This window comes from Lynx rufus, unplaced genomic scaffold (genome assembly GCF_022079265.1).
Source record: "Lynx rufus isolate CCGP_SWC_20201006 ecotype Redwood Valley unplaced genomic scaffold, mLynRuf1.p SCAF_36, whole genome shotgun sequence".
NCBI classification, from domain to species: domain Eukaryota; kingdom Metazoa; phylum Chordata; class Mammalia; order Carnivora; family Felidae; genus Lynx; species Lynx rufus.
This window is the reverse complement of record NW_025814852.1, coordinates 2,363,687-2,388,175: the sequence shown is the minus strand read 5'-3', so window position 1 is coordinate 2,388,175 and position 24,489 is coordinate 2,363,687. Positions and strand designations below refer to the sequence as shown.

Sequence of the window (24,489 nt, the reverse complement as noted above, 5' to 3'; positions counted from 1 at the left end):
GGCAGCGAGGGGAGTCCACCTGTACCCCCCTCGCCCCCCTTTGCAGGCGCCCAAAGGCCCTGAGCCAGAGTGCGCTGAGTGGCTCCTTGGGGGGCAGAGCGGGAAGCTCTGGTCTGCAGTGTAAACCGCGCCCCACCCCCACCCCCGCCCCAGCCCGTCTCGGGCTCCCCGAGGGCTGGGCCGGGTGCAGGCAGAGCAGGGGAGAGGCACACACTAGCCTGCCTCCCTCGACAGCGTCTCCCCTACACGCCCATAATACACACAGCGGTGAAATGAACAGGAAATGATGATTTGGCTTAATTGCCATTTATTCAAATGTGGGTTTAAATACGTTCATTTTTAAATTAGCAACCGGCTCACAAGATTCCTGCGCATCTAATAGCGGCTCTTGCACGGCCCGGGGCCGTCGGCGTGGTTCGGGCGCTCGCATTTATCAGGGGAGACTGTGGGTCAGCGCCTAGGACCACAGGCCCAGGAGCCAGGCTGTCTGGGTTCAGACCCCGCTCTGCCACTCCCGGCTGTGTGACCTCAGACTAGTGTCTTCACCCCTCTCTGCCTGTTCCCGCGTCTGTGGCACCCGTCCAGGACCTGCCTCGTAATGTGCGAGGCACGAACGCCTCGGCCCGGGCGCAGGAAGGACTACGTGGATGTGGCGGGGTTGGAAGCGTCAGCCCCCAGCCCCCACGCCGGGAGCCCACGGGACACGGCCCTTAGGTGCTCAGAGACACACACTGCCATCTACACGTCCCGGGACCCGGCAAGGAGCAGCCTCTCCCTGTCACGCTGGCTGTGGGTCCTTCAGACACCTGTCCAGCTGCTCTGCCCTGGGCCCTCCATTTCAGACCCTCCCTGCGGTCTTCATCCAGTCCCTCCTCAGCCCAGCAGACTCATCCCCGGGCCCCTCGTCTAAGCCCTAACGTTAGCTCTGAAATTATCCCTCCTGTGTGGGGTGGACACGGTCAGGGTCCCCGACAGCCGGGTCCACGGAGGCTCCAACTAGTCCGGACCTGCCCAGTCTCGCTCGGGAACCTTGAGCAGGCAATTCCCATGCAGGCCTCGGTTTCCCCATCTGCTAAGTGGGTTTCCAGCGCCCTGCTTTTCCCAGTCTGAAGGCTGTGATAACCCAGGTTGACCCCACGAGCATTTGGAGAGACGCAGAAATGCAGTCAGCGTAGTACTGAGTGCTAAAGTGACACCGTTGCAAAGTACAAAGTCCTGTCACAGGCAGAGACCCCCAAATCCCCACCTGCCCTCCACCCTTCCCCCCGCCAGCCCCTGCAGAGCCAGGCCTAAAGGGGCACCCTGGGTGACCCACCAGCCACTGCCCAAGGGAAGGGAGGGGCCGACTCTGCGAAACGGGTTGGAGGGCTTAGGCAGCAGACTCAAATCTCGCATCAGCCTCACACGAGGATGGGACTTGTGCCTCGGTTTCCCCCTTTTGGGTGCTGCCGCAGAGGCCAAACACGATCCCCCAGGCGAGGGTGCACTCAGGCACCCGGTATTCAGTAGGCGCTCAACAAAGAGCGGCTCAGTATCCCCAGCCAGAGGGGGCCTTCCGGAGCACCTGGCCGGCCCGCCTGGGCACAGCAGGGACGTTCAGGTGGCGGAGAGCGAGGGAGAGGAGCTCACCAGGAGGCATCCAAGGCCGGAGACAGCGCGCAGCGGGCCCGGACGGGGAGGGGTGAGGCGCGGGGAGTGGTGGGGGGGGGGGGGGCGCCGCGGCTCTTACCGAGGTGGGCATTCCCTTTGCGGTAGTTGCCTGTCACGTGGGTGCAGCTGCTACCGTCCCCCTGGCAGACGCCACACTTGTCCAGCGTGTGGGTGGAGAAGAGCACCCCGTCACAGCCGATGGGCTGCAGGAAGGGAGGCGGAGAGGGCCGCTGGGAGGGCGCTGCGACCCGGGCCCCCGGGGCCGCCACTGCCACAGGAGGACAGGCGGGGCGGTCAGCGCAGTGAGACCAGTGGTACTTTTGCTACAATGTTTAACAACCTCACATTTTCCAGACACGCAAACCCCTCGCAGGTCGGTGAGCTTGCAGGACGTGCCGTCGCGGGCAGGGACCATGAGCTGCCGCTGACCGTCCACGGTGGTGCAGTGCAGGTCGCACGGCTTGCTGGAGATGTGGACGTAGTCGTCTGACGGGGAGACGGCGGGTCTCAGGGTGGGGGGGGGTGGGGGGATTCAGGAACTTCCTGTCCCTCCCCCCCGACACCCGCGTTAGCTCCTCCCACCCATTGCACGAACGGAAGAACCGAGGCGGGGAGAGCGGAAGGGACGGATCCCCCTACGGACCGTCCCGGGCGGCCCGGCACCTGCTCCGTGAGTGAGAGAGGCCGACTCCTCTTCACGGCGGCCTGTGACCTGACCCCTCCCGCCGGGCCTCACCGTCCACCTGCCCACCCCGGGCCAGGGTGTCCCCTCCCCACCGTCCCCAGAAGGGAGCCGTCGGGTGTGGAGGGGCCGCCCTCGCACTCTGCTCCCCACTGGGCAGCCCAGGGCCTGGTACCGGGGTACAGGGGTTTCCACTGGTGCGTCCGCCCGTCGTACACACGGGAGTTGAAGGAGATGCATTGCTCCTCCCGGAAGCTCCTCCCGTCCGGCGGACACTCCTGCGGAGCGAGCGAGAGAGCAAGAGAGAGAGAGAGAGAGAGAGAGGAGGCTCCAGGAGGAACTCGGCCCGACAAAGGCATTTTTGTCCCGGCTGAGCAGGAAGTGGCTGCGGCCGGGCTGGGGTGGCCTCTCGTTCTCCCTCAGTCCCGCTCGCTTTCTGGAAGGAGCAGAGGGCAACCGAAAGGGCTGCTGCCGTCCCTCAAACGCCTACATGCGCTGGCCCTCCTGGTGCTCCGGGCAGGGTCCTTCCACGTCCCCGCCACCCCAGCCTCCTCCCCAGAGGCCCTGGGGCCGGAAGGGGCGCCCGGCCTCGGCCCACTCGCCTGCGGCCCCGGGGCAGAGGGGGGAGGCCTGGGGGTGGGGGGCAGCTGGTCACGCCGGGGGGTAAGTGGGTCTCCCTCCGGAGGAGCTCACAAGCGTCCAGTGGGGGAGCAGGCCGGCGATGCCAACACAGGAGCTGTGGCCGCCCGCCTCCCTTCAGGCCCTAACTCCTCGAGCGTGCACACACCCAGAGACGCTCACGGGGACGCAAAGACCCCTATGGCTTGCTGTCTCTCTACCCCACACCTGTTCTGGGTGGTGGCGGGGGGAGGGGAATTCAGGTCCTGACTGGTTTGGCCCCATTGAAGGGCACCCAGAGGCTGAGCCAGAGTCAGCATCTCCTGTCCCCCCTGGGGAGCTGCAGTGAGACTTCTCACGGCAGGGGACGGGACGCCTGGTGACTGTCGGTCTCCCAGCAAGCACCTGGCACAGGGCTTGTAAGCAGCCTGAGATCTGCACGTTAGAGGCCGCACGTGAGCCCCCGCCCCCAGCAGAAGCCAGCCCTCACCCCTGCGCGTGCACAGCACAGACGTGATCCGAGGCGTGAAGGGGGCTCTGAGCCCAGGACCCCTCACCCTCCTTCTCTTCGACTGGAAGTAAGGGCAGACCCGGCGCAGAGTGCCTGGAGGGTCTGGGGGGCCACCTGAGACCGGCCTAAGGAGCTTGGGGGTAGGGCTGCGGTCCCGCCCAGGCGGGGCCTCACCTGCAGTCTGCACAGTTGGTACCTCTTGGACGTGCCCGTGCAGGTCCTGTTCCCCGCGCCCGTGACCGACGTCCTCCTGGAGGGAAGACCCGGGCTCTGAGCTGGGGGCTGGGGGCCGCGGGCTGCTCCAGACGGCCTCTGGGCTGGGCCCCGGAAGCCCCCCCCCTAATTCCTCTGGCCCCCCACGACTCCACCGCAGCCCAGGGGAGGGAAGATACCCAATTCACCTCTGCACCCCCGGCATAGAGCCCAGGGTTGTACACAGAACTGATAATGATACCAAGAACGTTTACTCCGTACGACTCCATACGTGAGGAAACTGATGTTCAGAGAGATGAAGCGACTTGCCCAAGGTCACACAGCAAGGACGTAGCAGAAGCAACATTGGAACCCAGGCCCGCCCGATGGTAACCACTATATCCTATGTTTTTTCCCGTGTGAATTCGACTCGGGTCTTCAGAAAAGAAGGACCAGGAAAGACCTCGCCCCTCGTTGAAAAAAATCCCAAGAAACAGACCACGCCTTCTCACAAAAGGGCTGTCTGTCCCCAGAGCCCCGGGGCAGGGTGAACCCCAGGACACGGTCGCCCAGGACCCGTCGGGAGCCTCGGCCCTGACAGGCCAGCAAGAAGGCTCACTCACCTGGCCTGTGCCACCTCCGCCTGAAGACCCCTCCCGGCCTGAGCCCCCACCCGCCTGTCACCCGCTGCCCACCCCCGTGCTAGTCCCACACCTCTGCTGCAGACAGTGCCGCTCCTGGGATGTCACGCCGGCCCCACAGCTGCGGGAGCATGCCGTCCACTTGGTCCACTCTCCCCACCAGTAGGCGGTGGCGTCCGAGCCCCCCTCCAGGCTGTTGGACGTCGGGCTGTGGTCCTGGGCGAGAGTCCCCACGGAAGGTTAGAAGACGCTGGAACGGGACTGGCCCACCGTCCCTTGCTGTGGTCAGCAGCACACAGCCCGGCTGGGTCCCTCGGCACCCCCGCCCAGGTGTCCAGGGCGGTCTTGGAGGGAACTCCCCGGAAGTCGTGGGCCTTAAGCCCTCCCAATTTCGGGATCTGGAACATCTTGGGGGCTTGGCGGGAGCCTGAGGCCACACCGTCCTTGTTTATCTTCTCCCGAGCAGCCTGGGCCCCGGCCTGGGTTCTGCGGGACACAAGCCCGCCCCGTCTACACGCCTCCTTCCAGGACTTTGCTCGGAAGGAAGCACTCAGCCCCCTCCAACCCCATCCTGCCCAAATCAGCCAGGCTCCAGAGTGGCCAGAGTCCCCGTAGGGGCTGGTCTGACCGGCTCGTAAGACGTATTCCGGGGCTGTGTGGGGATCTGGGAGTGCACGCAGGGCTCGCTGGACACGTGCCCTACACCTGCCGCGCAGCCCCTCCCACCTCAGCCCATCTGGGTGAGGGACCCTGCTCCCCACTCACCGTGGCCCCAGTAGATGCCACACGCCCAGCCAGAAGTGTCACAGCCAGCAGGGACCAGACCCAGCGTGAAGGCTGCCGTCTGCCACCCATCCTAGGAAGCAAGGCCACGGTCACTGCCAGGCCAGACCCAGCTCCTCTGACAGCTGAGGAGGGTCCACTTAAGGGAAGAGCCCTGGGGGCCCGCCCAGCACCGAGGCCCAGAGGCTCTCGGGGATTGATTGGTAGTGGCTGCCTGGTGGCCCCGTTGGGAGAGGCGGGTGAGCAATTAACAATGCCTGCCACAGGCACGAGAACCAAGGTAGCGGTGAGCTTGCAAAGCCTGCCCCACCTCCCATCTAAGGGTGCACAGGGATGTGTGCTTTGCCTCTGACCACCTGAGCTCCCTAGAGAGGGCCTGCGGAGAAAAGCAGGGACAGCTGAGGAGGCTGCAGGCCCAGGCCGCACCCGTTGGATGAGGGAGCCAAGCCCCAGGACTCGGGCCGCCATCTCCACTGGGGGGACTGGCCTGAACAAGAGCCCCTGGGGATTTTCACCTGCTCAGTGCTAGCTGCCCACCTGGGACAGTGATCTCCCTGCCAGCCACACGGGGCCGCTGGAGGGGCCCATGGATGCCACCCGCTCCGCCAGCCCCTTCCCCTCCCTGGCCCCTGCTACCCCTGCCCTGGAGGGGGCCGGGCCCGGGACCCTCAGGGATCTCAGGCCGCACAGAGTCCAGGCGCCTGTGTCCCTCCCTTGTCCCCCGGGGTGTGGAGTCAGGGCAGACCAGAGCTACGGGGCTGTCTCTTCCCCAACAAGTTAGCACTGTCAGCCCCAAACACCCCTCGACCTCCCTGCCAGGGGTCAAACCAAGGGGAGCCCTTAGCCTCCCCTATCTGCCTCAGCTGTGTGGACGCCTACCTCCTAGAAGGGAGGCACGGGGGCCTTCGGCGGCCTCTGTCCAGGGTCTATCTCAGGTCCTGAGTGTCACTTGCCAGCAGGTCAGAGAAGGGGTTTCAGAAGCCGCCAAGCCTGTCCCCCTACAGCCTGGAAGCGACAGAGGGGAGCCAAGTTGCCCAAAGCCACACGGCAAGGTGGCCAGATACCCGCCGCCCCCCCCCCCCCCGACCACAGTAGACTCAGGGACTCGTCCCCTGCCCCCGGCTACTTTCAAGGAAGAAGGTGTGAAAGTCGCCCCCCCCCCCCGCCAGCCCCGAAGCCAACTCCAAATCTGCCCCCCTCCCCTTGCAGGGCTGACACCTGCAGATCTGCGGGAGTCCCGCCAGTGACGCCCGTGCGTCCTAAGAATGTCACCCTGGAGTTTGGAGCCGGAGTCCTCGAGACCCCCACGTCCCCGGCTGCCTGCCTGCCACCCCCCCCCCCCGTCTGCTACCCCTCCCCCGCAGGCCTCCACCTACAGCCCCTCCTGCGCCCCCCCCAGCCTCACACAAGCACAGAGCACCCCCCTCGGCAGCCCCATTGGCCAGTCGGTGCCCCAGCTCCTGCCTGCTGAGCCCAAGACAGGTGCTGAGCCGGCCCCACACTTGGTTTTCATTAAGGCTCCCAGACACCGCTGGCCACAGGCCAGGTCCGGCTCACGCGGGATCCATCCCTCCCTGGGGTCCAAAAACAGCCACCGGCCGGGAGGAGAGGCTCGCCGTGCAAAGACCGGCTTCAGGCGCCCGAGGCTGGGAGCTGAGGGGCCACCGTCGCCACGCGCTGAGGGTCCGGACCCCTCCCCGTGAGCCCTCCTCCTGTTACATAACGGCTCCCCGGGGGGGGGGGGGGGACCGGGAGATGCTCCGGCCCCCGGCCCCCTCAGAGCTCCATCCGTGCCCCGGGAGGGCCGCGGGGGGGGGGGGGTACAACGCGGGAAGGCGGAGGTGGCCTACCTGGCCCCCGGGTCAGCAGGTCGTCCTCCCGGGGAAGGGGGCAGAGCCGCCGTGCGAGGGAGGCGCCAGGTGCCGGGAGCAGGGGGAGGCTCAGAGTGCAGAGGGCCGCGGGCTCTGCCCCTCGCCCGCCCTCCTCCTCCCCCTGGCCGCCTCCGTCCTCCACTTCAAAGAGCACCCACGAGAGGGGGTTCCCGGGGAGGCGCGCAGCCCAGTGGCGGCTCTGTGGCGCGGCCGCCTTTATAGCTGTCAGGCAGACAGGGAGGAACTCACACTTCCCACCAGGCTGCTCCCCCGCCCGCCGCCGCCGGCTGGCCTGGCGCACACTTTAACCCACTCCGCGCCTCTGGAGCCCGTCCAGGCCGGCCCAGCTGCCTGCCGACTGCGGCCTCGGCGGCGGCCCAGAGCAGCGAGCCGCGAGCGGGGAGGCCGCCTTCCCGGGTCCGGGACGGGGAACACGCGTTGGGGCGTCCAGGCGGAGCAGCCGCGGGCCCGGGGTCACGGGGGAGGTTGGAGGTGGCAAAGCCCGGCCCCAGCCTCGGCCCGGTCCGGCTTCTGCCTCGGGAGGGGATCCGGTCCTCCGGCGCTCCCCAGAACGGGGTCCGGGGGATGTAGGAGACAGCCGGTCTGACGGCTCCGTTTTACGGATGGGAAAGGTGAGGTCCGGGCCACCCGGCCGGCCCTGGAAAGGTCCTCCTGAGGAGCAGACGCCTATGCGAGCGGAGGGACTGAGGGAGACCCAGTGACGGCTCAGCCAAGGGTTCCGGGGAAGGGACAGAAGTGCCCGGGTGCTGACCGGACGGCCGACATGGCCAGGGCCGGTGGGGGGTGGGGGTGGGGGGCTGGGGAACCAGCCTGGCTGGGCCCAGGCCAGTCGGGCAGCCCCTGGCAGGCCAGACCTGTGTTCCTGCTGAGTCAGAGTGTGGAGCGGAGGACGGAGCCGGCAGCACACGCTCCAGCCCCCGGGCAGCCGGGAGGACCCCGGACTCTGCAAGCGGTCCCCGAAGCAGGGCCTGGCACCCGCCGCTTACACGCCAGCCTCCTCCCTGGAGCCCGTCCTCCTGGAGCCCACCATGTAAGGTCTTCTGAGCCATCTCAGCCGCCCCCCTGCCTCTGCTGCGCAGGGGTCATAGGCCCGCACGGGCACCTGGGGAATCCCCCTCCTCCCCTCCATCCTCCCTGCCAGACGAGCTACGGTGAGCTCCTTCGGCGGCCACCTTGGGTGGCTGAGAGTTTTCCCGTCCCTGTGGCCTGTCTGGCCGCCGACAGGAACAGTGGAGAAGGAGTAAGAGTAAAACAGCACCGCCCGCTCCCGTGCGTGGAGCCCTTCCCGGGCACCGAGAGCTATGAGGCCAGCATCTTCGCTACGCCCGTTTTGCAGATGGACAGACTGAGGCTTCAAGTCCCACATCCGGTAACACTCTTGCCGATCGCGTCCTCTCCGTCCGCAGGGTTCTCCCATGATATCTGTCCTCCCCGGAACATGGGGGAGGGGGGTCTTGTCCATCTCGTGTTCCCCTTGGGGCCGCTGGGATAGTCACTGTGACCAAGACTTGAACCCAGCTCCACACTGCCCCCTGCGGCCGGTGTGCCGAAGTGCAGACAGGACGGAGCCTGTCCCCGGGCACCGTCTGGAGCACAAGCACCCACGCGCAGACCCCCCCCCCCCCGGCCCTCACAGACACAGCCGCCATCCCCTCCCCTCCAGCCGAGCGCCAGGGCCCGGCACCCCCTGGCACGGGCCCGAAACTCCCAGCGTTTCTGGCTGCACAGCCAGCCAGCGCCAGGGTGACTAATGGTTTCCCTTGGGAGGGACCCCACGGCCAACCGACACAAACACCCCCAGCGCCTTCTCTGAGCCCGGCGGGGCAGTGCCCGGGAGACAGGCCTGCCACCCCCCTGGCTTTGCGACCTCCTGCAGGTGTGTGACCCTCCCAGGTGCCTGCCACGCTTCCGCCCCACCGCGGCCTCCACCTGGAGGAACCCGCCAAGGCTCTCCCCCGAGGGACACCGGTGAGCCCCCAAACTCCAGACCCGCAGGGAGCTGCACCTGCTGCTTTTTCTGCTGGTGGCCTGGGGGGAGCTGGTGAGGGTGGGCCTCCTGGGCCACAGGCCATAGGTGCCCTGGGGACTCACTCCACAGGGTCCCAGCCAGGCTCTCGGGGCAGGAACCCAGAGCGCCCTCCCGAGGAGCCTCGGGGCCGCTGTGCTCAGAAGGGACCCACGCTCGCGGCCGTCACTGTACTGAAAGTCTTAATGATGTCACGCTTGGATCCGTATTCTGGAAGTGACATCCTAAGGGACGAGGGAGCACGCACTGGGGCTTGGAGCCTTGGCTCACGCACGGCCCACCTCCCTCCGCCTCCCCGGTTCTTGACCACCCGACCCCCGCCAGCCCTGACCCAGCCACCGCAACTGCCTCTGCCCTCCGCGCTGGGCGGGGTCCCGGGTACCCGTGAGGGTGAACGCTCATCCCGGGAGTATCCTCGTGCCCAAAGGAACACGGCGTTACCCCTCGGATAGAAAATAACACGGTCCGTCCGGAGAATCGGGGAGGAAAGAGGCCCCCCCATTTTGCGCTGAGCCCCACAAATTACCCAGCGGGGTCGCTGCCTCCTGGCTGGGTCCCTCCTATGGTTCAAACTGCGTCTGGGCTCCCTGGAGTCACTACGAGTATTTTGAGCCCCTGTCTCAGGTCCTGTTCCCCACTTTGTGGAACCCTTCTTTTGCACCCATCTGGACATGCTCAGCACCCCCAGCCGATCTTCTAGGGCCATCTCCTCCAGGAAGCCCTTGGGACTTCGTGGAGGCTTCTCATGTCGGGCCAGAATGCTCTTCCCTGACCGGCAGCTGACACCCCACAGAGCGGGGGCCGCTCCCAGGTCACAGGGCATCTTTGTGGGGCCGGCTCGTAGTAGGTGCTCGGTTAACAAAGGGGCGGATGTGTGTGGTGGCTCCTGACGCCAGGGCCCCCTGTCCTCTGAGGTTCTCTGCTCTCCAGAGGCAGAGCTCCCTGCTGGCCTGCTGACGTCCCCCAGGGCCTTTGCCGCATGGAGACCCCACCCGCCACCACCTGTGGGTCCCGGCTGTGTTTTAGGAGATGTCTTGCCACTGGAGCCTTCTGGATGTCCGAGGAGGAGCTTGGAAGCGGGAAAGCAGGCACGTTTCTGACGACGCCAAGCAGGGGTGTGGGAAAACAGGAGGCAGACCGTGAGGCAGGCTCAGGGAGGAGGAGAGATCCAGGGCACGGGAGGGGCGCGGGGTGCCATGGGGTGACGGGCTGGGGGTGCTGGTGGCTGAACAGTCACACACGGAGCCAGGCCCTGTGCTGCACGGCAAAGTGTCCAGAGCGGAGCCCAGAAGCATGGGGACCACGGCCAGAGCGTGTGTGAGGCGGGTCCCCCTGCCCCGGCCGCCAGCGGCCTGCCTGCCCTCCTCCTCCTCTCTCTGTCCCCCCAGAGGCGTCCTGGGTGCCTTCTGACAGCAGAGCTTTCCCACCCAACAGGCCCTGGGCCATCGAGGGGCCAGCTTGGAGGTGACCGGCCAGACACCAGAAGAGGACCAGGCCCCCGAGGGCAGCCCCAGCACCGTCAGTCTGGAGCTCCGTGAGCTCTGGGGACCCCGTGAGCTCCCTGCCCAGCCCAGGGCAGATGACAACTTTCTCTGCCCCGGGCCCAGGGGCTGGACATCCGGGAAGAACTTCCCCCTGCAGACCACGGGGGTCAGCAGGTGGGAGGCTGGACCACCAGACGGACTTCTTTGTTGCCCTGTCCAACTTTCTCGGCCTTTCTTCTGTCGAGCCAAGGCTCGAAGTTCAAGCGGGGGAACCCCGGAAATGGGTAGACCTCTCTGGTTCTCAGATTCCACCCAGATATGGAACAGGGAGGGGGCGGGGGGGGTGGCGGGTGCATGAGAGGCCCCAGTAGCCTCTGCAACCCCCAGGGAGACGAAGCCCCAGGCCAGACAGGCGGCCGGGCTGCTGCTCAGGGCTCCACACCACGACCCTGGGAGGCAGGGGCAGCGCGGGCTCCATTTTGCAGATGAGGAGACTGAGGCTCGCTGGGCGAGGGGCACACCAGAGCCCCAGAGCCAGGCAGGGGCGGCGTGCTCCGGCTGGCTCACGTGGCAGGCGTTCAGAAGCTGGGGGTGGCTCGGGTTGCTAATTCTCAGCCTGCGGCTGAGGACGACACATGATTGCTCTCACAAGCTCCGTCGCAGACACACAGCGCGGACACACGCGACACGTGCACGGCGCAGAGGCCCCGGACAGCGGTCCGGGCTGCGGACCCCAAGGAACGAGCTGGAAAACATCAGAGCCCGGCCCCGCTCCGCAGGTGCGGGCCCGCCTCGGTGCACCCCTACGCAGGGAGCCAAGGCGCAGGGGCCGCCCGGGAGCTCCGGGCCGGGTGTTCAAAGCTGGGAGGACGCAGGCGCAGCCGCTGGCTCCGCTCTCCGGGCGGGCAGGGCAGACAGACAGCTGTCCGGGAGGCGGGGGCTCCGTGCCATTCCAGGCGTTTCGGCACCTCTATAAAACCCGCCTGCTCCGAGGCGAGGGGGCGATGGACGGGGGGCGGGCGGGCGGGCTCCCTGGGGGCCTCCCCCCTCCCCCCCCGCCCCTCCCCCTCACCCCCACCCCTCCCCCCTCCCCCCCCAGCAACCCCGGGCCAGCGCCACCTGCTGGGCGGAGCGGGGATGGCGCCTGGCGCCGCGCAGGGAGACTCCGAGCAGTCTCTGCTCCTCTCCGGGCCTCAGTCTCCTCCCCTGTAAAATGGGCACGGCAGAGGCAGCTCTCCCCACCCCCCTCCCCACCCCCCACCCCACCCTCTAGCAGCTGCCAGGACCCGACAGGGCAAAGTAGGAAGAGTGCTTGGCACAGGGCCCTGCACATGGCCGGCGCTGAATAAATGTCTGCGCCTGCCAGTGGTTTTCAAGACACACACAGTGTGTGTGTGGAGGGGGGTGGGTTGCAAGGGGGAGCCCACACCCCGCCGGGCGTCAGGAGAGGCTGAGGGCCACAGGGGAAGGCGAGAGCGGCCAGGCCGAAGGAGGGTGTGCGCTGGGACGTGGGCAGGTGGGGGCCGGTGGGGGAGGGTGTCCACGGCAGGCTGGCAGGCGGAGGTCACCGAACGCAGGGAGGGGGGGGGTTGCACATCTGCTGCTCAGGCCGCTGGTTGAGCGGCCCCGTCCCCCCCTGCCCCTGCACCTCCGAAGGCAGCTCGACCCTGGAAGCAGCCGCCTGCCTTCCACTCTGCCTCCCCCTCCCCCAGCCCCCAGGCCCATCGCTTCGCCTGCTGCAGGGAGAGCCGAGGGTCATTTCAGTCCTGTTCGGAGCTGGACGCCTTCCCCCGAGCCAGCTGGTCGGTCTCCAGGCGGCCAGGTCTCAGAGGGGAGCCGCACGCAGGCCCCCCCCCCCCGCCCCGCTCCACGCTGTCCCTGCACTTCCGGCCTCGCTACAGGGGCTCCTCGGGCTGCCCCCGGACTGGTCACCTGTCCCCCCGCTCTGGGGGCGGCCCCCCTCGGCCCCCTTCTGCCTTAATCACTGCAACACATGTACAAGCGGCCTCACCCTTGCTTCCACCACCTCCCCCTTCTCTTTTTCCCTTCCCCAAGCTCACAGCCCTGGCCCTGGAGTTTACAGCTGCAAAGAAAACACACACACACACACACACACACACACACACACACACACTCCTGCACAAAACCAACTGTGGAATGTTTTCCTGCTTCTGAGCAGGGTTTATGGCTCCAGAGAGTTCTCGGACACCTGACATCTACTCGTATTTCCACTCCTGGAAGCTGGGGCTGGGGGCTGGGGGCCGGGGCCGGGGCCGGGCAGGAGCCGAGGGGCGGAGGGGTGGGCCCGCATGGGGTCGCCTGCCTCCGGCCCCGAGCTGCACGCAGCAGGATCTGGTTTTCCCATTTGGGGCAGGGAACTGGCCGCTAGGTGCCAGACTGAAATGTGCAGCCGCCTGGCCTCCTCGGACTTTCATTCATTCTCTTAACAAAGTCATTCATTCAGCCGGTGTTTGTTGAACTCCGACCGTGTGCCAGGCTGGGGCTCAGCACAGGAGCGCCATCAGCTTGCCTGGGGGCCAGCGCGGGGGGCAGCCTCCCCACGGATGGCACGGCCCGGACAGCGACCAGAGGGACCGGAACAGGGGAGGGGGAAGCATGTTCTTACGGGGTCTGAGAGCACGGTGGGGAGCGGGGTGTGCGGTGGGGGCACCGGGGCCGGGGATGGCCCCGTGGTCTCCCTGACACTTGGACTTCACCCCAACGGCGGTAGATGCCTTGGAAACTTGGCAGGCGCTTACGCAGAAAAATGACACGACCAAATGCATCATTGCAAACAGCAGAAGCGGGCTCTGGCCAGCTCAGGTCAGAAATGAGATTTATGGAAAGGGTTTTTGGTTGCTCTTCTGCAGAAGGAAAAGTGGAGTAGCCAGGCCCCTCTCTGAGACACTGAGATGCGTTGGCAGACCCTCCCCCGGCGCCCCTACTGTCCCCGGAACGGTCACACTCCGCGGTCCGGCTCCCACGAGAACCAAAGCGTGGCGTACCCGAACAGTAGAACGCTACGCGCCCCGCGACCGAAGGAACCACTTGCCACGACGTGGGCGAACCTCGGGGACATTCTGTTGGTGGGGCGAATGCCAGTCAGACCCACGAGAACGCGTGCTGCACAGCTCCATGTGTGTGGGTTTCCAGAACAGGCAAAATCAGGCAGAAATCAGGCCAGCGCCCGCCTGTGCCGGCAAAGGGCACGCGGGCACATCCTGGGGTGACGGGGACACGGCATGGGTCACGGAGGTGTATGCGCTCATCTAATTGCATCAAACCTGTACTTAAAATCTGTACATTTGGGGGGCACCTGGGTGGCTCAGTCAGTTAAGCATCCGACTTCGGCTCAGGTCATGATCTTACGGTCTGTGAGTTCGAGCCCCGCGTCGGGCTCTGTGCTGACAGGTCGGAGCCCGGAGCCTGTTACGGATTCTGTGTCTCCCCCTCTCTCTGTCCCTCCCCCACTCACTCTCTGTCTCTGTCTCTGTCTCTCTCAAAAATAAATAAAACATTAAAAAAATTTTTTAAATCTGTGCATTTTTCATATGTGAATTTTATCAGGATGAAAAAAATAGAGCAGAAGGGAAAGAATGTTCTTCTGCTGACAAGGAATCCATCCATCAGGAAACAAGCAAGCAATCAGACCAGGGAGAAAGTCTGTCTGTGGAGCTCACCACTCCCATCGTTCTTGGGCCGGAGGATAAGGGGGCACCCCGCCAGACGGCTCCCCTCAGACCTCTTAAAACAAGGGAAAGTCACTTCCCAAAGGCCAGCCAAGGGGTGCGGAGAAGGCAAGCGTCAGCCTTACCCTGGATCGCTTTGGAGACTATCCTGTGTCTGCTACAGATGCAAGACGATGTAAACAAACAGAAAAAAACCGTTTCGTTGGTTCTGTTTTGGGGGAATCTGTGTGGGGCGGGGGGAAAGGGGGACGGAAAGCAGGCGAGTGAGCGGGACCCTGCCTATGGGCTCGTAAAATATGACACTTGTCTACAGAGTCCTTCAGTGATTAGAATTGACTAAACCTTGGGGCGCCTGGGTGGCTCAGTCGGTTAAGCGTCCGACTTCGGCTCAGGTCATGATCTCGCGGTCCGTGAGTTTGAGCCCCGCGTCGGGCTCTGTGCTGACAGCTCGGAGCCCGTAGCCTGTTTCGGATTCTGTGTCTCCCTCTCTCTCTGGCCCTCCCCCGTTCATGCTCTGTCTCTCTCTGTCTCAAAAATTAATAAAAAAAAAATTAAAATTAAAAATTAAAAAAAAAAAAAAAAAAACCTTGGCTAAACCTTGGGTTCTCTCACCTCTAGCCGCCAGCGGACATTGGTGCCCTCGTCCGGGGCTCCCGAGTGCCCTGGGGAGAGGGCCAGGACGGAAAGAGGCTGCAAGTTGAGGCTGGTACTCATGGGGACTTTGTCGCCTCGAAGGAAAGAAGGATGGTCTGCTTGAATCAATAACTCTGGTCTCCCAAATTAAAAAAAAAAAAAAAAAAATCCGAGACAAGTGTTGATCACGTGGTACATCAGCTGTTGGCCTCCGTCCGTGTGCCCTCAACACGTGCACTCAAGTCCCTGCCCCCCTTCGGGGCATTCGAACCACAGCTGCCATCGGAGCCCCCACCGAACGGAGCAGGCCTCGTCCCTTCCGTGTTCTCGGCCCTGGGGACCCGGGCGGCCCGCACCCTCCCCTCCTCCCCAGCCGGCGCCCTCCTCCCGGCCCATGGGGACGCTCGTGGCAAAGCTGCTCCTCCCCACCCTCAGCAGCCTGGCTTTCCTCCCCACGGTCAGCATCGCTGCCAAGCGCCGCTTCCACATGGAGGCCATGGTCTACCTGTTCACCATGTTTTTCGTGGCGGTAAGTCCGGGCCCCGCGGGAGGACCCACGCGGGGCACCCTCCCCACGGCGGAGGAGAGGGGCCATCTTTCCACCACGTGCCTGTATCGGTGATGAGGAGAAGTGATTTGGAGGTGAAAGAAAGAGCCCGAAGACCAGGAGAAAGGGGTGGGGGCCCCCCTCCTCCTCCCTGGACCTCAGGTTCCCCGTCTGTGCCGGGAAGTCACTCCGGGGTCGGTGTGCGTAAAATGGGCGAGATTCGGTGGGTCCAGGACGAGCCCCTCCGGGGTGCCCCTTCTCTCACCGCTGGCAGACCACCCCAGGCCCCCCCCCTTGTCCCACCTACGAGCGCGGGGCAGCTGAGCCGGGGCGGAGGGGCCGCCCCGGGCCCCGGGAGGGGGGTAGTGGGGTTTAGGGAACGTGTAGGGCCTGGGTGAGTCTGATTCCAGGATTCTGGAATCCTGTAGCTGGCCCCTGTTCAGGAGGGCCTGCTCACGTCTGCTTGTCTCTCCTTCTTGGGGCCTACGTCTGTCTCTCTCTGAGTCCTTCTTTCTCCATTTATAAGCCTGGACGGCTGCCTTTTAGCACTGTCTCTCCCCCCCCCGCCTCCCCATGGGGCTCTTTCCCTCTGCCTTTGTCCTGTTGCTTTTCTCCACATCTGCCTTTTTTTCTTTCACTCTGTCTGCGTCTGGGTCTCTCTTGATTTCTGGAGCTCTGTCTCCATAGAACTTGCCCTCTTCCCAAACCTCCTTGTCTCTCCCTGTCTGGCTTTGCCCCCCTGCCCCTCCACGTGTCTCTTTGGCTCGATCTGTCCCTCTAGTTTCTGTCTGTCTGTCTGCCTATACTCCTACCCATGCACATCCCTATCTAACCAATCATCGCCCCCTACCTACCCAATTGGTGATCCTTCTGTCCACCTGCCCGCCCCCGTCTGTGTCTCACCTCCCTGCCGCCATGTCCCTCTGAGCCCCCCACGATCACGGCTGGCCCCCCTCCCTGGCTCTGACCGTCCTCCTCATCGGCTCCCCTCAGACTCACCCTTCACTGAAGCCCAGCTCCCCGCGAGAAGCACGCACCGCGGGGGCGAGCGTCCCCCCGGACGTGACAAATGGCACGATGCCTTTTGCCGCCCGGGGTCCCAGGGGCAGCCGAGGGCAGTAGGTGTGTGACCACACGCCTGTGTCCGCAGACGTGCCTGCACCTGTGTGCACTTGGGCGGGCGCCCCCTTAGGCAGCAGGGACCTGGGGCCAGGGGCTGCCTGGGGCTTGTCTCCACCTCTGGGTGGGAGAGACCCCCGCCGGGAGCCAGCATCCAGGCTGGGGGGCGTGCCAGGGGCTCTGCACACAGTGTCTTCTGTGGTCTTCTCGGCTCCCCGTGAGCCTGGGATTGTGACGGGCCCATTTGACGGATGGAGAAACCAAGTCCGACAGAGGCTGAGTCCCGTGTCACTGTGAGCACCAGATGTACCTTGGAGCTCCTGGCTCAGTCAAGGCATTTTGTCCGATGCCATTTCATGGGCCCCACAAGGGACCCCTGCTTGGGAGGGCCCCAGGAAGTCGGTTTGGCAGGTGGGAAGCCCAGGCACGGGGCGGACGCGGGACTTCTCTGCGGGTACAGGGGGCTTAGGGCCGGGGAGGGGAGCCAGGGGTCTTGTCCCCAGGCCCAGGTCAGACCCCACCCAGGAACCCACAGACACGGCCAGGCCACCCCTCCCTGCTGGGGCTGGGCTGGCCCCCAGCTGCCTCCGGGCTGACCTCAGCGGCCCGCCCTGGCCCGCCCAGAATGGCAGAGGCAGCTGCCTCCTGTGACAAATGTCCTCCAACCTCAAAGCCACACTCAACCCCTCTCTCCCAGAGCCCCAGGCAACACCACTGCAGCCCCTGCCTCCCATGTGGCTTCTTCTGCGTTGCACCCAGGACCCTCCTGGGCCAGTTGTCACAGGGGGTCGCCTGGCCCACCCCGCGGACCGACAGAGGGGGCCCCAAGCAGGCAGCCAGTGGCCGGGCTCACAAAACAAGGATCCGTGAGGTCGGCCTCTGGAGGCTGTGCGGTCTCCCACCAGGTCCCCAGCTGTACCCCACCCCCACCAGCACCCTCCGGGCCCCCAATCTGCCCCTGCATTGGAGGACGGAGGCAGGCCTCACGGGCGCCTATCCCCGCTCTGCCCTGCCTCCTTGGCAGGTAGCACTGCTCGGAATCTCACCGTCCCCACCTGCCCAACAGAAATGAACCAAGGGCCCGGCGGGAGAGCACCCCCCGCCCCATCTCGGGTCAGCTCTCCTTCAAACAGCTCTAAACCCTGCCCCCCTGACCCTGCGTTCACACGGCCGGGATGAGACAGTATTCCTGCTCTTGATGGGGGCAGGGCACAGACACTCCAAGAATCTCTTAGCAGTTAAGTCCGTAATTCTACACGGTGATCTGTGCTACGAAGGAGAGGTGTGGGTGCAGAGACAGCAGATGATGGGGCTGGGGGGCGGGGGGAGGGATGGAGTTCTAGAAATAGCAGGAGAATATCCATGTCACTTGTAAGGCCTCGCTCTCTGCCAGAGCCACGTGGAGCAAGTGTCCTTCTCCCCACTCTGTTCCACAGAGTTCTGAGCACCTTGATCAGGCCTCACCCGAAGCTTCCCTTTCCCCAAACAGTTATGTCCACTCCCTAGTTGTTCTTCTCTATCCTCTTTGCCTGTGTCACTTCAAAGGGTGCAGACTCCAAAGTTCAACACAGTCTTCTAGGTGGGTCTGACCCGGACAGAGAGATGCAGGACTCTGTCACCTCCTTTGTTCTGGGCACTATACCTCTATTAACACCTCCCGGGGGCACCTTAGCTTTAAGACACCTGTAATTGTAACCGATATGAGCTCTAAATCCACCCCAACTTGCTTGACTCACCGGGTGACCCTGGGCTCCTGCCCCCCTTTTAACATCCCTGGGGCCTCCGGACGTGGACTGCTCTCCTGCCCACCTCCTCCCGCCCGCTGAGCTGGGCTCACCAAGAGACGATTGTGCCGGTTTCCGGGCTCGTTTACGCCCGTGGAACTTGTCAAAATAATTACGTCACATAATTTGATATTCCTTAAAATGATGAAATGCGTATATGCAAAAGGAAAGAGCTGTTTTTGGGAAGAAGTCAGTTGACAGCTCTGAGAATACTCCATAGAGGCATTTGGCTTTAAAAATTGCCAGTAGGGGTGTCTGGGGGGCTCAGTCGGTTAAGCGTCCGATTTCCGCTCAGGTCACGATCTCGCGGTCCGTGACTTCGAGCCCCGCGTCGGGCTCTGTGCGGACAGCTCGGAGCCTGAAGTCTGTTTTGGATTCTGTGTGTCTCCCTCTCTCTCTCTCTGCCCCTCCCTTGCTTGTGCTCTGTCTGTCTCTCTCTCTCTCAAAAAATAAACATTAAAAAAAAGTAATAAAAAAATAATAGGTTAGAAAAAATTGCTATTAAATAAGGTGTCGAGGAGACGACCGTACGAGTGTGGGAGCGGCCGGGCAAACCGACCGCGCCGTCTGCAGCACAGGGGTCCCTGCGGTGGTTCTCGAAGCGTGTTCCCCACCGGTGGCTGGCTTCGGCCTGAAAAACTCTTAAAAATGCACATCTCCGACCTCCCGCCAGACCTGCCGAGTTAACGACTCAGGGTGGGCTCAGCGATCCGAGGATTCACAAGCCCCCCCGGGGGTTCTGGTGCCCACTCGGGGCTGAGGGCTTCCTCTGCGGGGTAGCCCAGTCACGACAGGGGTCAACCGTACAGCAGGAGGCCCCTCAGGCCCCCCAGGAGCCGCCTGGCATCCCAAGAGTAGGCCCCGGCCTCACGTCCACGGCCGCGGGGAACGCGCACCTGCACCCACTGGCGGTAACCCCGGCTGTTGAAGGAACGTGCAGGGCGCGTCTTTGGGCCTCAGCGGAGCGTCGCCCGGCCTCTGTCTACTCGCGTCACAGAAAGTAAGAGACGCGTCTGAGCCCTCAGCGCGTCCCAGGCTCCGGACCCCGACACGGATTGTTTCCTCGAATCCCCGCGAGACCCCATGAGGGGAGCAGTCGGCAGCGCCCCCGTTTTTCAGGTGGGGAAACTGAGGCACGGGGCCGTGAAAGGACTTGCCCGAGCTGGCGAGTGGTCTGGCTCAGCTCGGAGTGTGGGTGTGGCTGGGGCCCAGCCCCGGCCCCGGTCCCCGCACCCCCCGCCCCTCCTGCCCTCCCCCACCCGTGCGCTGTCCCTCCCAGCCCCCAACCGCCCTGCGTGTTCCGGCAGTTCCACCACGCCTGCAACGGGCCCGGCCTGTCGGTCCTCTGCTTCATGCGCCACGACGTCCTGGAGTACTTCAGCGTCTACGGGACAGCGCTGAGCATGTGGGTCTCACTGATGGGTGAGTGGCCGCACCCCGAAGCCCAGTCTCCCCGCCGTCCGCGGGCCGGGCCCCCCGAGAAACCCGACCCCGGCGATCCTGCTGCCCAGTCCTCATCTGGAGCGTCTCCTCGCCCCCTCCCGGGGCCCAAGCACAGTCTGGTCTAGGAACGCGCAGTCCTTTCACGCCCGGATTCCCATTCTCGAAACCTCTAACGTGCACACTCGGTAAAGGCTTGTTGCAACACACGCATTCTAGAGCAGTGCCGAGGGCCGGCGGAAGGGCTTCCGCGCTCTCCCCCGGGAGACCGCTGTCCCCAGGTCAGGGTTGGCCCCCAAGACGTTTCTTGAGGCTCGCGCAAGCCTTGACGCACGTCGCTGTCAGCCCGGGTCGGTACGAGGATGGAATCCCTGGACGCAAGTCGTTCCGCGACTTTGTTCTCACTTAGCGCCGTCTCGCGGCAATGTGAGTCAGGGCACGTGGACCCCGTCGCTCGGGGCTCCCTGCTACGTGCCCGTGAAGGACCCAGATCTTTCCTGTCTCTTAGCTGGGTGTCCTTGTCTCCGTCCCAGGGGTCCCCAGGGGCAGGCGCGTGCCGCCCGGGCTGCTCCGTCCACGTCTTTCCCTTCAAACCCGCTGGAACAACTCAGACCTCGGAGTGACCGGGCTGGGCCGTGGGCTGTCTCTGGCAGAGGACGGCCAGCACCGGGAGCCCTGAGGGATGCCTCTGGGGGAGCAGTGGCCGGGGCAGGGGGGGGGGGCGGTCAGGGGGCCGCTCACCTCTGCCGGTTCCTCTCCCCGCCCTCCAGCGCTGGCCGACTTCGACGAACCCAAGAGGTCGACCTTTGTGATGTTTGGCGTCCTGACCATCGCGGTCCGGATCTACCACGACCGCTGGGGCTATGGCGTGTACTCGGGCCCCATCGGCGTGGCTGTCCTCGTCATCGCCACCAAGTGGGTGCGTACTGCCTGGGCCTGCCCCCCCCCCCCGCCCCCCTCACCCCTCCGCCCCGGGCTCTCCGATTACCGCCCGTCTCACCTAAAGCACAGAGACGGTGAGCACCAGGCACCCCTGCCCCACAGGCGCGGTTTGCGTCACCCGCACTCACCGGCTCTGGGCCCAAAACCCAAGTGACGTCACTCCCTGCCTCGGTTTCCAGGTCTGTGAAGCGATCATTACAGGAACAGTCTCTTCCTTACCTCGAGGGCTGGGTTCCGAGATGAACTGAGACAATGCACTTAAAAGTACTAGCTAGCGACTCACTTGCTCAACAAATAGGAGCCGTTAGGAGTATTGCAGACAGCGACTCCTTTAAAGATGCAAAACCCATCGGAAATGGCCTGGGCTAATCTGGGAAGACTTCCTGGAGGGGGTGAGCCTAGAGTTTGGTTCTAGTGAGGAAGGAGGCTGTGGTATATGCAGTCGACAGGAAGAGGGATCTCCCCGTAAGCGCTGAGGAAGCTCGAGTTGCAGTTTCTGACACCGAGAGCCCTCTGCTGCCCACCCCTGGGGGGTATGGCGCCCAGTAGGCCCTTACACACGGCTGCCAGGCCTCCCCTAATCCTCTGTTGTACCGAGGCCCCCGCGGCGGTGAGGCCTGAAACTCACTCACACTCCCCAGGCTGACGAGGAGCCTTCGGCAGGATGGACCCAGGGCCATTGCCTGGGGCCCCGGAAGGGAAGGAGCTGAACCTTGCCGGGCCAGAACACAGGTCTGGACTGCCGCAGGCCTGAGGCCGGGCTCACTCTCCAGCCGTGCGGCAGCTCAGGCCCCAGGGGGACGTCCCTCGGCCCCATTTTAGCCCCTCTGGAGCTCCTCCTGGAACCTCGGGGTCCCAGCTCCAAGTGCTGGCGGGAGGTCCGGTCCGACCCAGCCCAGGCCACACACCCACTCAAGGCCCTAAAATTAAGCCACGATGGCAGGACTTCAGAGGATGGTCTGCCGGGCCACCTGGGGAGCAAGCAGGAAGGCAGTTCTCTGGGAAGAGGGGTCCGGCTGGACAACTGGTTGCAGAAAGTGCCCACCAACCCATCTTACAGCTGCGGGAGAGAACATAAAGTTCTGGTGGCGAGCCTTCCCCACGCGCCCCGGGCTCCTCCCGCAGCCAGGGAGCAGAGGGTTTGTTTGGCCAGGCGGTTAATGAAGGAAGTAGGGCTCAGAGAGGTCAGCCACCAGCAAGAAGTCACAGCAGCACCGAGCGCGGCCGGGCCTCGACTTTTCAAGCAAGGGAAGGGAAGGAGCCTCTTTCTCACTGGGGCTCAGGGACGCACTGCTGGCCTGGGCCTGACCCAGGAGGCCCCTCGGAGCTGCCTCGGAGGAGGGGAGGCACGTTGGTGTCTGGACCCAGGGAAGGACCACATTAATGAACAAGCTGGAATGCATAAACACAGAGCCCTCGATAATGCGCTCACTCCTGGCAGGAAGTAGGATAGGCTCCTTGGTCTGCCCTGGAGGGCTGTCGTTCCCCGCCTCCCCCACTCCCCCCGCCTCGCAGATCTTGGCAGGTCTGAATCTGGGCTGCGTTGTAATCCGCCAGAATAGAAGTCACTCCCTAGTGTCCCCGAGAATCCTCACGGGGACTTCCACGGCCTTGGGGGCTGTGGGTCCAGTCACAGGAACCAGGAGGTCTGCCCGGCTCTGCATCTGGGGCTCCAATTGTGTTTTGCAGACCATTTAGCGTGGAGTTTACTTTGGATTTTCAAGGGCAGTTGTTTCCTGGAATGACGGTGGATTTTTCTCCCGGAGGCTCGTCCCTCCTCGAGCCAGAGTTGGGAACGGCAACCCTCGGGGAGAGGAAGCCGAGCCGGGTGCGGGGGGGTGCAGGGCTGGTCAGGCCAGGCTAGGGCACAACCTGGGGCAGCCACGGCCGTGGCCACCCACACCCAGGACGCCCCCAGCCGCACCCAAGCCCTATCTGTGCCGTGCAGGTCCTGATTCCTCATCGGCGATGGTAAATTACAGAAACCTGAAAACCGGCCTTTGGCGGCCAAAGTTGCCCTGCCCCCAGCCCAAGGCTACTCGGGGTCTCTGTGCGCTCCACCTGGTGGGCTGGTGGGGGGGAAGGGGGGCGCTTCCCCAGCCCCCGGGGGCCTCCACCATTCGCAGTGTGCGTGTGTAGGCTTGCCACAGGCCTAAACACTCCGCTCTCTGAAACACTTCGGAACGCCCAAGGGTTCGAGATTTCAGGGTGTGGCCCTACATTTACTGCATGATTTCAGTGCATGTGAACCCGAATTCAAATGCCCACTTGAGCCTTCCGCTAACATCAGGGCCTGTGAAACCACAGATGTAACGCGCGGGTCAGGCTGTCTCATAAATACTGCGATGGGACACCGGTGAAAGCAACCAAAGGGACTTTCGGAGCACCACACGGGCGCCCCCACCGGCCATACTGGCGGGCAGGGCCAGTGCTCCAACACCCCCTTGCTGTGACTGGTGCCCTGGGGGGTCCCCTCCGGCTGGGGGAGGTGCATGTGAAAGGGTGGCCTTGTTACATCCCCAAGAGGCAGGCAGGGGTGGGGTCCCCATGGGGGGGTACTGGGCCCACGGTTCCCAGCTCGGCCGTCCAGGCTGGGGGCTCCCTTGGGTCCTACAGCCGCGAGGCTGGGCATGTGGGGCGTCTTCCTGCGCCCCAGCCCCTGCCCGAGTGTAGCCAAGGTGCTCATGCCCAGGGCGAGCTCTCCGGGCAGCCCAGGGCGGCGTCCCCCGCATCACCGGCCACTCTCCCCGCAGCTGCAGCTCATGAAGGAGAAGAAGGGTCTGTACCCCGACAAGAGCGTCTACACCCAGCAGATAGGCCCCGGCCTCTGTTTCGGGGCGCTGGCCCTCATGTTACGATTCTTCTTTGAGGTACAAGGCCTGAGCCTCCTCGGGGTGGCCTCACGTTCCTGCTTTTCCGTCCCTCCGGGTGGGCAGAGGGGAGCCTCCCTCCCTCCCGCCACAGCCTGCTTGGTCCCCAGCACCAGGGGGGGGGGGGGGGGGGCGATCGCTGCCTGCGCGCACCTGAGGCGAGGCGAGGCGCGCAGCCCAGATGGGGCCTGGGGCGGGGGCCAGCACCCGCAGGGAGGAGGGAGGAGGGAGGGGGGCAGGGAGGAGCCCCAGACTCCTTGTCAAAGGCCTAGAGAGTGGGGTTTGATGTCAGGAAAGATGGCCTGGGCCGGACACTGAGGGAGGCTCCTTGGAGGAGGCCACTTGGCCACATTCCTGAGTGGGGGCGGGGAGGTGACCGGCAGATGCCCTGGGGAGCCAGGCAGGCCGGCGTGCAAGCAGGCGCCCAGAGCTTTGGGGAGGGGGGCCTGGGGCCCCAGACTGACCCCCCACCCCCCACCCCTGCAGGATTGGGATTACACCTACGTGCACAGTTTCTACCACTGCGCGCTGGCCATGTCCTTCGTCCTCCTGCTGCCCAAGGTCAACAAGAAGGCCGGAAGCTCGGGGCCCCCCGCCAAGCTGAACTGCCCCACCCTCTGCTGTGCTTGCGTCTGACCGCGCGCCGCGCCCGCCCCCTGCCCCCTGCCCGCCCCTGCCCTGCCGCATCTCCCGCCTGCGGAGAGACCCCCATGGCCCCCCCCACCCCGGCTCTGAGCATCCGGGAGAAATGTCTCCCCTCAGAGGGATTTGGGGAGCATCTTGCTGAGGGCTGCTGGGAGCCCACTTACTAGGTTTCTACGGAGCACAAACCACCGTGCTGGAAAGAAAAGGACTTCCTGCCCCGCTCCTGCTCCCCCACGGTCATGGCCAGTCTGCGTCCGCGGGACCCCACAGCCGACATGTGTCCCCTCCCGTCCCCCTTTCCTCCTCACCCAGCCACAGAGGGACTCTGCCCGTGTCCCCCT

The 24,489-nt window shown here is 64.7% G+C and overlaps 2 protein-coding genes across 2 annotated transcripts in view; one reads left to right on the top strand and one right to left on the bottom strand.

Moving 5' to 3' along the window:
* Positions 1 to 5,149, bottom strand: part of ADAMTSL2 (ADAMTS like 2) — a 33,749-nt gene extending 28,600 nt beyond the window's left edge. The window contains exons 1-6 of the mRNA XM_047093904.1: positions 5,060 to 5,149; positions 4,368 to 4,510; positions 3,636 to 3,711; positions 2,508 to 2,610; positions 1,991 to 2,136; positions 1,730 to 1,853 (exon numbers count right to left, since the gene is read on the bottom strand). Coding sequence (XP_046949860.1) covers positions 1,730 to 1,853; positions 1,991 to 2,136; positions 2,508 to 2,610; positions 3,636 to 3,711; positions 4,368 to 4,510; positions 5,060 to 5,149 — 682 coding nt within the window. The remainder of the gene's footprint in view (positions 1 to 1,729; positions 1,854 to 1,990; positions 2,137 to 2,507; positions 2,611 to 3,635; positions 3,712 to 4,367; positions 4,511 to 5,059) is intronic.
* Positions 5,150 to 15,195: 10,046 nt separating this feature from the next.
* MYMK (myomaker, myoblast fusion factor) lies at positions 15,196 to 24,139 on the top strand. The gene is made up of 5 exons (XM_047093760.1): positions 15,196 to 15,330; positions 19,559 to 19,673; positions 20,462 to 20,610; positions 23,387 to 23,503; positions 23,990 to 24,139. Exons 1-5 carry the CDS (start codon positions 15,196 to 15,198, stop codon positions 24,137 to 24,139), a joined length of 666 nt encoding a protein of 221 aa, XP_046949716.1.
* The last annotated feature ends 350 nt before the right edge of the window (positions 24,140 to 24,489 follow it).